The 14320-nt window shown below is 40.2% G+C and overlaps 1 protein-coding gene across 4 annotated transcripts in view; it reads right to left on the bottom strand.

Moving 5' to 3' along the window:
• stxbp5a (syntaxin binding protein 5a (tomosyn)) overlaps nt 1–14320 on the bottom strand; it is a 129192-nt gene that overhangs the window by 55853 nt on the left and 59019 nt on the right. For all 4 annotated transcript variants that reach the window (XM_042503040.2, XM_088089126.1, XM_042503038.2 and 1 more), the window contains exon 5: nt 4714–4848. In XM_042503040.2, coding sequence (XP_042358974.1) covers nt 4714–4848 — 135 coding nt within the window. The remainder of the gene's footprint in view (nt 1–4713; nt 4849–14320) is intronic.

Consider the following 14320-nt stretch of genomic DNA (forward strand, 5'->3'; position numbering starts at 1 on the left):
GAATCACCATGGCAACAGAGGCAGGATGGGCAGAGCGCAGACAAGCTCCCAAAAATCATCCACAAACACACAAACCCACCCACACACACACAAACAACGCCTGCCTCACTACTTCAGCACGCTCCTGTAAGCACACATTTCTGCCTGCGTACTGCTAATGACTCTGCATTTTGCATACAGAGTATACAAAAAAAAGGTCTTCGGGGACAAGAACATTTAGATATGTGTGTATATAGTAAGTGCATGTGTGTTTCTGATGCTTTAGTGAGCATGCATACTACTCTATTAATTCCTACATAGTTGTTTAGCTGTGAGCCTGCCTTAATTCTCTGCTGAAACTTCATTCACAGTTATGGGTATGACATTCTTGTCTTAAGCTAGTCAGGGTCTTTTATGTCACACTCTCTCTTTCTCTCTCTCTCTCTCTCACACACACACACACACACACACACACACCCCTTGGCAGCCTCAGCTCAAAAAAGTTGTCTGTTATCAACCTCAATTGCACCAAATTCTTCTTTGTATATCAAATATTCATCCCACCCAATGATGCCTTCAGTACATTAAAGAAAATGGACCATTACGTATGTGTTGCACACACACACACACACCATGTCTGTGGGTGTATAGATGACGCAGGAGGGATGTTTAAGCAACAGAAAGCCTCAGTGAATTTTAAACATCTCTTCAGCGCAGACACACCCACACGCTTAACACACACACACACACACACACACACACACACACACAAAAGTGATTTCTGATATTATGCATGTATGAGTAACAGCACAGGTATTCTAACAGCATGCTTATTTGAGGATTTTTTCTACACGCATGCACAGTGACTCACACATGCACACTGAAGTCCTGAACATCTGGTGTCACCATGGGTGACACTGTGAGGCAGCAGAGGCGCAGTCACCATGACAGTGTCTCCGCGGCAATGTGGTTTGAACAGCCTGTTTGCAGCACGCCCCATAACATATGTGGCCTCATGTCACTTTGGGAGACTGAGTGTGTGTTATTGCATAGTAGAGCTCGCAAATCAGTATTAATACTGAACAACTCATACAAATGTTTCTTGAGATGTTCACCTATATGAACACCACACTTAGCCTTTATATTTTTAGTGATTTACTATTTGTAAATCAGAACAGTTCAAACAAGCAACAGACTGAACCTATTGACAGTGACTACAAATCTTTGTACTGTGCTGAACAAAAAAAAAATTTGAATAATTAAAGTTATTTGTAATTTCCATCTCTAAGTGCATGGGGTGTTGGAAGACTGTGTCCTCCAGGAAAGGTCACTGTGCTGGACTACACCTGCAGCCTGGGGTCCTAGAACCACCATAAATGGCTTTTAGGATACTGGAGGCTGTGATGATTCCCGAGTGCACTGCTGCACCAGCTGAGGACCTCACATATGCAGGAACATGCGTAAAAGCATGAAAAATTCAAACAAGTAATTACGGTGGCTTCAGGGTCCGGAGTGGGAGAGTGTGGGAAAACGAAAGAGGACAGAAGAGGCCTCAGGCCAACATGTTCACGTGAACTATGTGTCACAGTAAGCTGTTAACATTTTACCACTTCTGTCCCACTTCTCCCTGGCTCTCTGCATTCAGTGGCCATCTAGCTGAATTAAATCAAACACACACAAACATGACCGCGGACTAATATATAAACATTCCTGCATATACAGTGCATACATAGAATCATGCACCATGCGATGAACATGGATTCACGCGTGGCCTCAGGGCAATATGCTTAATGCCAATAGCACTGACTGAACCATAGTGCCATGCGGTTGGTTATGTACTGTAAGATATGTGTTTGTCTAATAGTCTGTCCAGTACAGTAGCTTGGGAACAGAGGTGTGAGTCATACAAATACAGGGAGCACTGGGCCAGGCCAGGCCTGGGGCAACTGGCACAGCTACTGCAGCTTGTCTCCAAATAGAAGGGCCCGAGGGATGATGACCTGGGTACACACCACATCCCAGCCTCAATAGAGCAAACACAATAGAACATTGGCGGTGCAGGCAGAGGTTAACAGAAAATCTTTCATAATGCTTTTAGAAGTATTTTATGCATTAGGGCAGTCACATGACAGTGACAACCACACTAATTTAGCTGACTCCTACACAAGTGCTCGACTAATGATGCTAAAATAGGAACTAGCTTGAAATTTAGGTCTACAAGACCAACACATTCTCATTCCAGACTCGTCAAATACCAACCCTTGGTTCAGTGACATATGTCACAAGTGTGTAGTATGCCATATTCTTGCACATTTATGCTCTTAAAATAATTTGATTGACTTTTGGTTTCACACAAACAGTAGTCAGAGTGAAAGAAAAGTCAAGTCTGGAGTTTGTTTAAACCAACTACCTCCACTCCCGCCCACCCTATGCAGACTTTTTTCACTCAGAGCATCAAAAACTGCCACTACCTGGTTCGACGTATATAACACTACTAAAGGGTGCATTAGTATCTGATGCTGAGGGCCACTGAATGACCAGGCGTCTCATTTAGTCCATAAAATGTCTTCAAAATTGTTGACAATGCCCAACATAGGTTCCCAGACCCCAAGGTGGCATCTTTATTTTTTTTTGTCCAATGAGCATTTCAAAATCTAATGATAATTATGTCATTTTTGATTATATAAAACACAAATAAGCAGCAAATCCACTAATTTGGGAAAGTGCAACAAGCAGTGATTTGGCATTTTGGCTTGACAATAACTCAAACAATCAATTCTAATTGTTTTTTGTCAATACATTTTCTGTCTTTCGACTGCTCCTTACAGCACTAATTCCAGTTAATTTAGATAAAATACTAATCTAATCTAAATTCTTCAGATGACAGCGTCAGAAAAGAACAGTGGGGGAGGTACAGAGGCTTTTGTATCTGGACTGCAACCCTCCTAACCCCACAGCTGGCAGAGAGGCACAAGGAGAGAGAACAAGAGAATCACCTCACACCCCTCTGATCGGCATCAAAGCAAACCGCAGACATACACTCACACGCTCAAACAAATATGCAAACTGAGAGCATCTGTAACAAATCCGAGAATCGATTCCTGGCGCTGCCGCCATCTTCAAGAAACAGTATCCCACAGAATGGCTGTGTGAGTAATTGAGGTCTGAACAAAAAGATATGGAAAGCTCATTTCCTCCAACTAATTGCGCAGAGCTACAGTTTGAATTGAAAACAACAAAATGATAAGGAAAGTGTTGTGGCTTAACAAAGCTGTTGCAGACAAGAATGTTAAGTTGGATGATGTATGATGAGTGCGATTAATCTTTGGGTGGGTTGAGGAAATGGAAGAGATGCAGAGATGTATACAGCGGATAGAGGAGAGTACATATTCAAGTCCTGTAGGTCAATAGGTTCAAGAATATTTCAATCTATAGTATACTGTATGTCACCTGTAATTTATATCTACATGTATGTGTATTATTGCAGATATAGATAGATATTTACATTTTTCTAACCTGCAAAATTGTATTAACTTTTACTTTTCACAGAAATAAGTTTTTCATGACCGCAGGGACAACTTTGGAATAGAGGTGATGTGTTGAAATAATGTGAGGATGACCAGGGAAAAAAGCTTTGACATCTCGGTGAAACCGGGTGAAGAGGAGTGAAAGGTACTGTAAAGGTGAAGGGAAAAATGAGACTAGAGTTAAGCGAAGAAAAGTGGAAGTTATTACTTGTCCTTTAGTCAAGAACTCCTGTATCTACCTCTCTATCTTATCATCCACATCTGCCCTCTATCTCATCATTATCACCCCTTACCTTCCTCTCCTACTCTTTTTTCTTTAATTGGAAACCTTTTCCTTCCACCTTCCTATCCTCACTTATCTGCTCGACTCGTCTTGTGCTCTGCCCTCTGTTACCTGCATTTATCCCTCTGTCACCACTCTGCTCCTCTCCTCCATCAGGCTCCCTCTTCTGCATGTCCTTTTCCCCAGGCGAAAGCCCTGTCTCATCCTTTCCACTCCCGTCTTCTCTCTGTCATACACTCACCCTCCTCCTCCTCCTCCTCTTCTCTCTCCCACCACTCACTCTCGCCTTTTCTTCCCTGCAGCCCTGTCGACGAGACGAGACGTCTGTGTGTACCATACACTGATCTCGGCAGACACCTGTTCCATCCCCCTCTCTCCTTCCTCCTCTTTCCCCTCTCTCCATACACGCACACACACAGAAGGGGATGAGGGGGAAAGCGTGAAGCAAAACGCTTCAGTGAATAATTTAAGTCTCTACAGCAGGGAACCAAAATGGAGCCTGTCAAACTGACAGATCCATTGAAACAGCAAAGAGACAGGTCGCTCGCTACCTGAAGTCCGATACTGTGCCTGGATATGATAGACTGACTAATGATTCTCTCTTATCTCATTACAGTTAAGCTATAATAACCTTTTGAAAGGTAAAATGCTGATTGCACAGCATCCTATATGTTACTTAGATACTGCAAGGTGAGTCAATACACCCTGGGATCAATGCAGCAGTGCTGGCAATATGAGTTTGATTCCTACAGAGTTCAAATATTGATCAGTGGTTCACTGTGGATGCCTCCATGTTGCACAAAAACCTATACGGCAGCATTCTGGATTGTGCAGCATATGAGGGAGGGAACAAAACAAGGAACTCTCGGGGCATTAAGAGTGGGAGGCGGCATCAGACAGTGACACGTGGGCAGCAACACTCACAGTTCAATGGCTTTGTTCCACATGATGACGTAGCCTGAGAGCATAAAGGACTCCACGTTGACGATGTGGATGTTCCCTCGTTCTGTGCCGATGTACAACCATTTACTCTGGAAGGGCAGGTGGCAGAAAGTTATTCTGTGAAGAGATGGACAAGGACATACATGTTAAAAGAGTGGCAAAGAATGACAGGACAGGGAGAGAAAGGGTAGAGATGGGGAGAAAGACACAGATAGCCAAGAGACAGGAGCTTCTCGAAAATCGCTCATGTTGAATTACAAATTATGAAAAACTTTGAGGGGATTATGTACCACTCCATTAGGTCAAAGCAGATAAGAGTGGCAAACCAAAGAGATTTTTGAGTCATCCAATCAGCTGTCTTTTCTCCAAGACCTACAGGATACATGAGGGTTAAGAGATACCAATAATTCTCCTGTTTTCATCATCACTCCCCATCTCCTCTTTTTCATCCATCCATCAGACTTAAGTTTAATGAGAGGTTAGAAACCCTTTCCTCCTTAACTGCTATCCATTCATCTTCTCATCCCTTTTTCATCATTTTGCTCTTTCATCCATCCTTCAACTCAACCTCAGATCTGTCTGAGGAATAATAATGTACAACCTTGGAAATCTAGCCTGCTAATATCTCAAGGTCATCTGGCTCCAGCGATTCATTTTTGATTCTGCACAATGGTTTGAGCTACACCTGTGGTCTTCAGCTGCCTGCAGCTATAGGACAATGCCTCTGGCTTATTAGCAAGGACACACCACCAAAGAAGAAGAAAAACAAAGTTGTTTCCATTTCCTTTGACAGCATTATTCCTCTTGTCCATTATTTCCTACCACAAGAACACACAGGAGTATTTTCCCATACATTAATGACAGATTAGCTCATATTTAGCAATGGCAACAAGTGAAATATCTGAATGCAATATCTGCTGTCAAAAAAGCTGTAAGTAGATACAGCATGTCAAGAAAATATCTAACTGAGATATAATAGTATTTTCTTCTTATAATCTGATTAAATAATTTCTTGTCAGAAATGAATTCAGAAAACTGGCATTAAACTCAAGACCAGGCCCTATACAGTGTTCCAGGAATCCTAAAAATAAACCCTTCCTCATGCTTCAATGACTCTTTCCAAACTACATAATTTTCTTGAAAAGTCTGAGTGTTGCGGATTTAGACAATCTGCAGCTGCCTGGATGGAAAGCTATCTGGTTAATAGATCTCAGTGTCCTCTTCTATGACAGTTACTCTGACAGCGTGTGTGGAGTTCCACAAGGCAGCTGCCTAGGCTTACTTTTTTTTCTATTTTCCATGTATCATTTACTAATGATTGACTTAAAGTACTAAAAAAAAAGCTAAAGATGTATGCAGATGACACTATAGTATATGATTCAGCACCACCTGTGGATCAGACTACCATCTTGAACAGAGAGGTAGATAATACTGGAAACCTTGAAAACAAATTAGTACTTAACACATCCATGACAAAAAGTATGGAAGCACCGACTGTGTAATTCTGGGGTAATAACAATATGAGGTTTAAAACAACAAAATGGTCAATAGCTGATACAGATTTTTTTTGTTGTTGTTTTTGTTTTTCCTGGCCCCCTAGTCCTGCTTTTTAGTCTGCACAAAATTGATTTGACACAACAAAAAAACAGTGGTGAATGTCATCTTATTGGCTGATAGGCCAAAAAATCAAGGCGAATATGGGCTGATACCTCTGAGCGGCTGATAAATCATGCTTCCCTAATAAACAGCATAGTATTTAGTGGGAGCCACAGATTAATCTCATTTTAAATAACACACCCATCCAGAATGTAAAGAAAACAAAGCTACTGTGCATTACCCTTCAAAATAACTTGTCCTTATCAAAATACATACACACTATTGTCTATTGAATGAGCAATGCTACAGCTGTGGTCAGGTGATACAGAAAAATATTTGCATCAGATTTAACTGAACTTGTACTTTATACTCCTAGTCTTTTACAAATGCATGATTAAGTAGCATAAAATTAACATGCAGGACGCAGGACTCAAATTCTGGTCTCCATGTCTCTAGTATGAAAACCATGTGATTTACGCTTGTGAAATAGAAGTATAAGAACGTGTCACCTCCTGTGCGGCAATCATGTTTCCTCCTTATCGAGCACCATGTTCACGATATAAAAAAATATTTTATAAGGAAATGGGTTGAACAGAAACATTGTATTACAATGTAGAGATAAACATACATCTCACAACATAGCAAAACATGGATTGTGTAAACATGTCCTTGTAGTGACTTTGAGCGTCTTTCCTGTGTGTTTTAATGCTCAGAAAGCCTCTCTCTCTCCCTCTCTCTGTGAAACACACTGTTCCTCGGGGCTGTATTGAGAGTAGCAGCTCTGAAAACACACACAGACACACACACACACACCTTCCCTCTCTGCCCCACTGCTCTGCTCCAAAACATGAATATATTCATTTTTTGGAGGAGAGGCATCAGGCTACTTGACATAAATCGCATCCACACAGCACAAAATCTGCACAGAGACTCACAAAACAACACTTAAACACACTAACCTACATTTACATATAGCAGGAATATGACATGGCTTAATCAAATATGACAGTAGTAACGGTTGCACATGCTCATTGAAATCTGATCTGACTAGGCATGTTGACTCAGAGCAACATTACTTTCTTGCAATCCGTTCTTCGACAAATTGTCTTTATATACATAACCAATGCGTTTTGCAAAATACATTTTGGAGGAAACATGGGCGCTGTCTAGATTAAATGTGACATCTTTAAACAACACAGAAGTCAAAGGGACAGGTGGGTGAACAAAGCACAGGACTCTGAAACAGGCGACTGGGATTCATGTTCTGCCACCAACCCTCTGCTGTAAGTGTTAGGCCTTTAAAACACTTGGTTTAGGTTTGCAAAAGATCCCGGTTTTGGTTAAATATTAAAAAGTCAATGCATCCTGCATCCTGCATCCTTGCGCTTCGAGTAAATGGTGATGTTTTCATTATTAAACCAAGAACACAATCTTTCCTAAACTCTAAAGGTCCAATATTGTAAAAGGTCAGATTTTCATGTATTTTTAATTATAAAGCAGGTATAGGTGCTTTATAAATACTGTGAAAGTTCTAAAACTTTCAATCCACAGAGAAAAGTACACAGTCTATATTCAGAAACTACAAGCTGTCAGGACTTCCATGAAGTTGTGATGGTACAGCTGTACTATTAATGAGAGGAATAATCTTTTTTTATTTAACTTAAAATCAAGTAAACATATTCTACTTGATACTTGAGCCAAAATACAAATGAGCATAACATGGAACTTTTACAGAGAGCTTAGCTGCATTAACCCAGCTGGCACTGGACTCTTATATCTGTCAGACATTAAATTTGAGTTGGAATAAAAATTGGGTTGACATTATTTTAAATGTCCAGCAGCATAAAAATGTCATGTTGTGTGAAAAAGAACTTTATGACATTTTGCAGATATTGAGTTTCATTATCTGTACTTTATGTCTAATTGTCATTATCAAGGTAAAGATTACGTTGGAAAATGTTGGATTTTGGTCAATAACAACAAAACCAACAAAATATCAACATGATCTGTCATCAGTATTCTATGTGAAAATGACATTGGATTTTTTCTGACATTACAACCTTAAATTTGACGAAATATCAACGTCTAACAATAGTGGTCTGCTGGTAGGATTACCATTAAATATTATTTGTGTTTTAGTTTCTGAAAATCAAATCCATAAACGTATACTGGATATAAATATTTGACGTTTGCATACACTTACCAAGGCAGCATTGTTTTTCAAACATGCTGATGAACCTGATATTTAGGGTCGGAGGAACATGAGATGACTTTAATGTGGACAGCTGATCACTGAGATGCACACACTCGTACAGATGACTAAGAGCTACATGACTTTTCATGACAACTTGTGGCGTCCTCATACCCAGTAGGCAGACTGTCTACTGGATTCAATGTCCTTTTCCATCTGCACAAACAGATGCACCCCATCTATGAATATGAGTGGTGGAGTGTGTGTATGAGTTGGTTTCCAGGGTTATGATTTTGTAAACCACAAACACTTCATAAATGAGCATCTTTTTGTCTCTGTATTAATGCACTTGTACATGTTTGTGTACATCCTTCTTAGCAACTGATAGGAATTAATGTAATCAAATATGTAGTGTATGCTAATGTATGCTGTATATAAATATGTTGGAACTGTGTATGTGCATCCATAAAAGCCAACTGATTAAGTGCTCTGAGAGCCAGTATGAGAGGGCCAACTGAGAGGCAGTGTCAGGAAGTATAATTATACAAATTTGCTGGCAGTTTACATGTGTGTGCATGTGCATATGGGCGTGTGTGTGTGTCCTCTTGGGTTTGTGCACACCCGATTGTTTGTGCATGTGTACTAGCGTGCGTGTCATTGTGTTCACACTTGTTGTGCGTGCACGTGTCTCCTGGTGAAATCTCCAGCTTCAAGTGGTCACGATGCACAAAGGCAGCTGCCAGCTTGCAGGCTCAGGGCCAAACACATTGCCTCAGAAATGACAGACGCCTGCCACACACAACTCTGAGGCGAACTGCACTGTGGGCTAGACGTATGACAGCACGGTTCACTGCAAATGAATCGAAGAGAGGGCATACTTTAGGAAATCATCATTTGTAATGCACGGCTTTATGTGATGTTCCTATCAAAGAGGATCGTTGCTACAAATGGAGTAATCTGTGCCTGCCAGTCATTAGAAAGTCAACAGCGCGGATACTTTGATCTAAACTGCCTTGATGTAGTGATACTTCCCTTTTTCTTAACAACTTTTATTAAACTGCCCTTGAGCAAAACACTGACCACCAACTGCTGAATGGCTGACTTGACAATTCTGTGGTGTGAAAAGGATATGATTAACTACCAGTAATGAGAATATCATGCTGCAGCAAAGCAGTTAACAGGAGTTTTAATGTTATGCAAAAATATTATGCATCTGAACATATTTATTAAAATCTAAAGCAAAAATAACAATGTCTTTTAAGTCTGTCAAACCACATATGAATGTATCACTAACCACTCAGCCATTTTTTAAAATTTAAATTAGGATTCAAAATCATGGAATAGTAAGCAGTATCCCCCAAGTACGATATTATCGCGATACTAAGGTCAAGATAAAATATTATTGCAAATTTAATGTATTGCAGTAACATATATTCAGATTTAGAGTGACTCAAGCTTTTTACAGCTGCAAATCAAGGACAAACTTTGTCAACATCTCATCAGATAAAGTTTTATTTATTTTGCAGCAGCATGTATCCAGTGGATTGAAAAAGAAAAGTTAATATTAACTATGTTAGCACAAATCACACTCTTGAAGGCTACTTTGCTTGTGATTATATGATTGTGGATTCAAAACAAGTTTTTATTCAGTTTTTTATTCTTCATTAGACTGAAAGACCTAAGAGAGCTTGCTGAACGTCAACAACTCGCATCTCACACACTTGATGAACGAGACGACACTGATGCTACGCAAATTTGTTAAGCATTGTTTTATATAGTTGGGGGAAGAGTTATTTTAAGGTTAACTCCATTTAAAAAAATTCTGTATACTAAAATGGTAAAAAACAACAACAACTGTTAATAGGTCTGACTCTACATAGCAGTGCTACACAGTTCCCAGTCTTTTCACATGTTTTCAGCAAGTATTTTCTGAAATATAATATATTCCTTCTCTATAATGTAAGGAATCTCAAATTTTACTTCACCCAGACTTAAAGAATTGTGCTGGTGGCACAATAATGGCAGGGGACAGTGCTAACAGACAGAGACTGTTGGTCATGCTTCAAAAAAACACCTGTCATTTATTGTATAGTAATCAAATCTGTATCTGTAAATCCGCTGTTATCTTATCTGGCCAGCATTCTTGTCAGAGCACAAATGAGTTTTAGAGTAACTGAGAATTCAGATATTCCTTTCAGCGTTATTTGGAAATGGTGATTTGGACAATGAAAATATAGATAACAACTTAACAAAAAAAGATGAGGTGTTGAATAGCCTTTGGATGTCGGCGGAATATCACTGCTTAAATAAGAACAAAAACAAACTAAATAGAAGTCAGAGGCATACAGTATCCATTTGGCAAAGCTCCAGACCGGATGGAGGAGTCTGTTCTAATCTGAGAGGCCAGAGACCCCAATCTACCCACAGGGTCTCAATTAAGAAGAGTCTAATCTGATAACAGACTGTGTACACACACACACACACACACACACACACACACCCCACACACATACAAACACACACAAACACACATCTCCAAAACACATTCACACTGTCCTTCTGTTATACACACCAAAGGACCTGTGAAAATCAATCCATGCTTGGGCCTCAATTAAAACAACACCGAATGAATTCCCCTTCACAGTTTTTAATATGCATTTGCACAGTTAGAAGGTTAAAGGAATGGTTTGGATTTTTTTTGGAGTCGGGGTACATAAGGTACATATCCATAGTTAATGTATTACATACAGTGGATGTCAGGTGGCCAACCCCCAATTTGAAGACACAGGCAGGAGTGGCAACAAGGAAGCTCAGCAATGTACACCTGTGGATAGGATTTAGTCCCCCTAAAAATAGTCCCACCCAACAACAACAAAAAAATCAATAATAGTTAAAGTGTAAGCTAGTGTGAGCATTTTCACCGCTTTACCTTTCCGTCAGACAGGCCGTTTCAAAGGGAGCTGCTAATGGCTTCAGTTTCTCATCTGTGCTCTCCCCAAAGCCACCAGACTCCACTGACCAAAACAATCATTTCTCGCTGCACATGGGAGCAGCTGCCTCAATTAGTTAGTTAGTTTGTGTTTTTGTGTGACTTTGATGAATCTGAAGGAACGCCTTTTTAACACCAAAGTCACACAATAATTTAAACAAACTCACTGTTTAAGGCAGCTGTTGACCAACAGCTGCTGTGTTCATCTATATTAAATTACAGTTTTTCTGAATGGAGTCTGGCTTTGAGGAGAGCAATTAAAACGGCTTCAGTTCTCCACTGAATATCGCTGTCTGTGTCAAGTTAAAGCACTGAAAATATTCTATATATTGTATCCATTTAGACTAATTTTAGTTTAGATTTTTTAGGTGGGATTTTTGATAGGTGGCTAAAGTACATTTAGCTGCTGACCTTGTCCACAGCAGTACATTGCTTTGCTTCCATGGCAGTATCTCTACCTGCTTCTCCAAACTAGGGGCTTGCCAACTGATATCCATAGTAAGTGATACACTGACTATGGATAAGTACCACATTCAGCCTCACTTTAGAAGGTGCAAACTATCTCTTTAAGTTAAAGAAAATGGGAAAAGGGAAGGAAACCCCCAGCAGGACAGCCAATCAGTTAAATATGTGTATTGGCTAAATAATTTAATTTTTAAGGATTAAAAGATGCACTACCAGTGCCGACAAGTAGATATTTTTTTTCAGGTTTTAGTGTCTTATTCAAAATACTTAAGACGGGCTGTGACTCCTGCTGGGATCAAACCTCTGATCAGCTTCAGACAGAGATTCAAGCAGCTGCAGTCAAATATATAAAGAATAATATTGGTTTTTCCTGTGCTAGAAACAAAATCATCTACAACCTTTCAAATAAGCAAGTAAAAATAGAGATCAGCTCATTTGGGTTGTGTGTGTGTGTGTGTGTGTGTGTGTGTGTGTGTGTGTGTGTGTGTGTGTGTGTGTGTGTGTGTGTGGTGACCCCGGCTCCCCCTTCTTATTATCTCCCATCATATCACCCTGCATTGACGATAGCTTCCACATCTGCAGTGCATCCCTGTGAGGCCAGGAGGTGACGAGAGCATCCTACGCCAGAATGACTCGGCAGGATTTCTTCTGCGCTCCCTCCATCCCCACACTCCTACCCACAGACTGACTCACTGCTCTCTGGCTGAGGCCCAGTCTGTCTCAACTCCTCCTCTCCTCCCTTCTCTCCTCACTCCTAGTGCCTGTGATCCGATGTGAATGGATGCTGACGCTGGAGGGCTTTCTGCAACACTGCTTTCACCCATCAACTCAAATTCTGATCAGAGGAAGGAATGAGAGAGGGAAAGAAGGAGGGAAGGTGGGAGAGGAGGATCTGTTGGGTGTATTGGAATGAGGCCTTAGAAGGTAGGAAGCCAGGAGGTTTTAAAAGGTGAATCAGGACTATCAGTTACTGATCATTACTAAGCATGTGCAACTCTCAACAGAGCTGAGAAAGAAGTGAGATGGCTCACTCATCTGCCACTTCATTATTAGTTTTGGAAATAAACGATGTGTTTCATTCACAGTGTTTTTATTAGGAAAACAAGTTTAACATCTCCTGGCTGCAGTCTGATGAGGACTGGAAATAGCGAGGGAAAAATGTGAGCCCTGTTACATATTTGTTTGCATTTTTGGAAGAATAAGTTAATCAAATTAACTATTAACAGATTCCATTTTGTTGTGTACTATTGGCTTTACTGAAAACTATCACTGAATAACTTTAATACTGTAGAAATATTAAAAACCAGATCAATCTTAGGCATGTTCTGAAGCGTTCCCAGTATTGTCCCAGTACGGACTTGGCCAGAGAAAGTTTCGAGTGTGTCTTCTGCTCTATGAGCCCGAATATACGGAAGCAGAGTGGAAGATCCAAGTAATTATACACATGGAAGAAACTTTCTTTGCTTAATGTGCCACTGAGCAACTCATTGGAATGAACATATTTTTTAGCACTTGAGAGTGTCAGGCTAGCTGTTCCTCTCTGTCTTTATGCTATGCTAAGCTTATCAACTCACGGCTCTAGCTCCATAAGACATAAAAAATATATCATTCTTTTGATCTAACTCACAGCAAGAAGAGTATTAGATAAATTTCTTAAAATTTGAACTCTTCCTCAAAATACAGGCAAATTTTAACACAAAAAACCTTTTTTCTTAAAAAAAAAACTGCTGTATTTAAAGTATTTGTGAGTGTTTCCTTTGGCAGGTGACAGGCTGTTGTTAGTTTTATCCTGTTGCACCCTGTTAGGAGGCTGTCGTGGCAGGTCTGTTTGGGTGACTGTCCTTTTGCTGACAAAGAAATGGCTCTCTTGTCCTCTACACCCTGACAAGCTAAAGTTAAGCTTGGAAGAAACACAGAGGGTAAAAACAAAGGAGCAAAGGTAAAAAGTGGGAGATGGGATAGAGTGGCTGCGGGTGACTTAGACTTTTACAGGTTTTACAGATCTGTCTGATGCAATCCTGCAACCTGTCTGTCTTCAAAAACCATTTCCACTTTCTTTCTTTTCCTACATCAAGATGACACTTCAAACTGTGAAGTGTGTGAAACTCTTCCGATAACCATTTGGTACATGACGCGATTTCTTTTGTCAACTACATTCAAAAGCCTTGATCTAAGCAACAACGTTGTGCACACCTATTATAAGAAAAAACAATGCAGAGAGTTATTTGTAGCCTTCAAAACCCTAAAGCTTCTCAGACTGTGAGACACTTGGCCATACTGTGTGATAGTAAAAATGAATAAGATGGGCTCAACAAAACCCTGATGGTCCCATTAACTTAGGAGGCTGC

Source organism: Plectropomus leopardus, chromosome 16, assembly GCF_026936395.1.
Source record: "Plectropomus leopardus strain MGB_pleo_1.0 chromosome 16, ASM2693639v1, whole genome shotgun sequence".
Lineage (NCBI taxonomy): Eukaryota > Metazoa > Chordata > Actinopteri > Perciformes > Serranidae > Plectropomus > Plectropomus leopardus.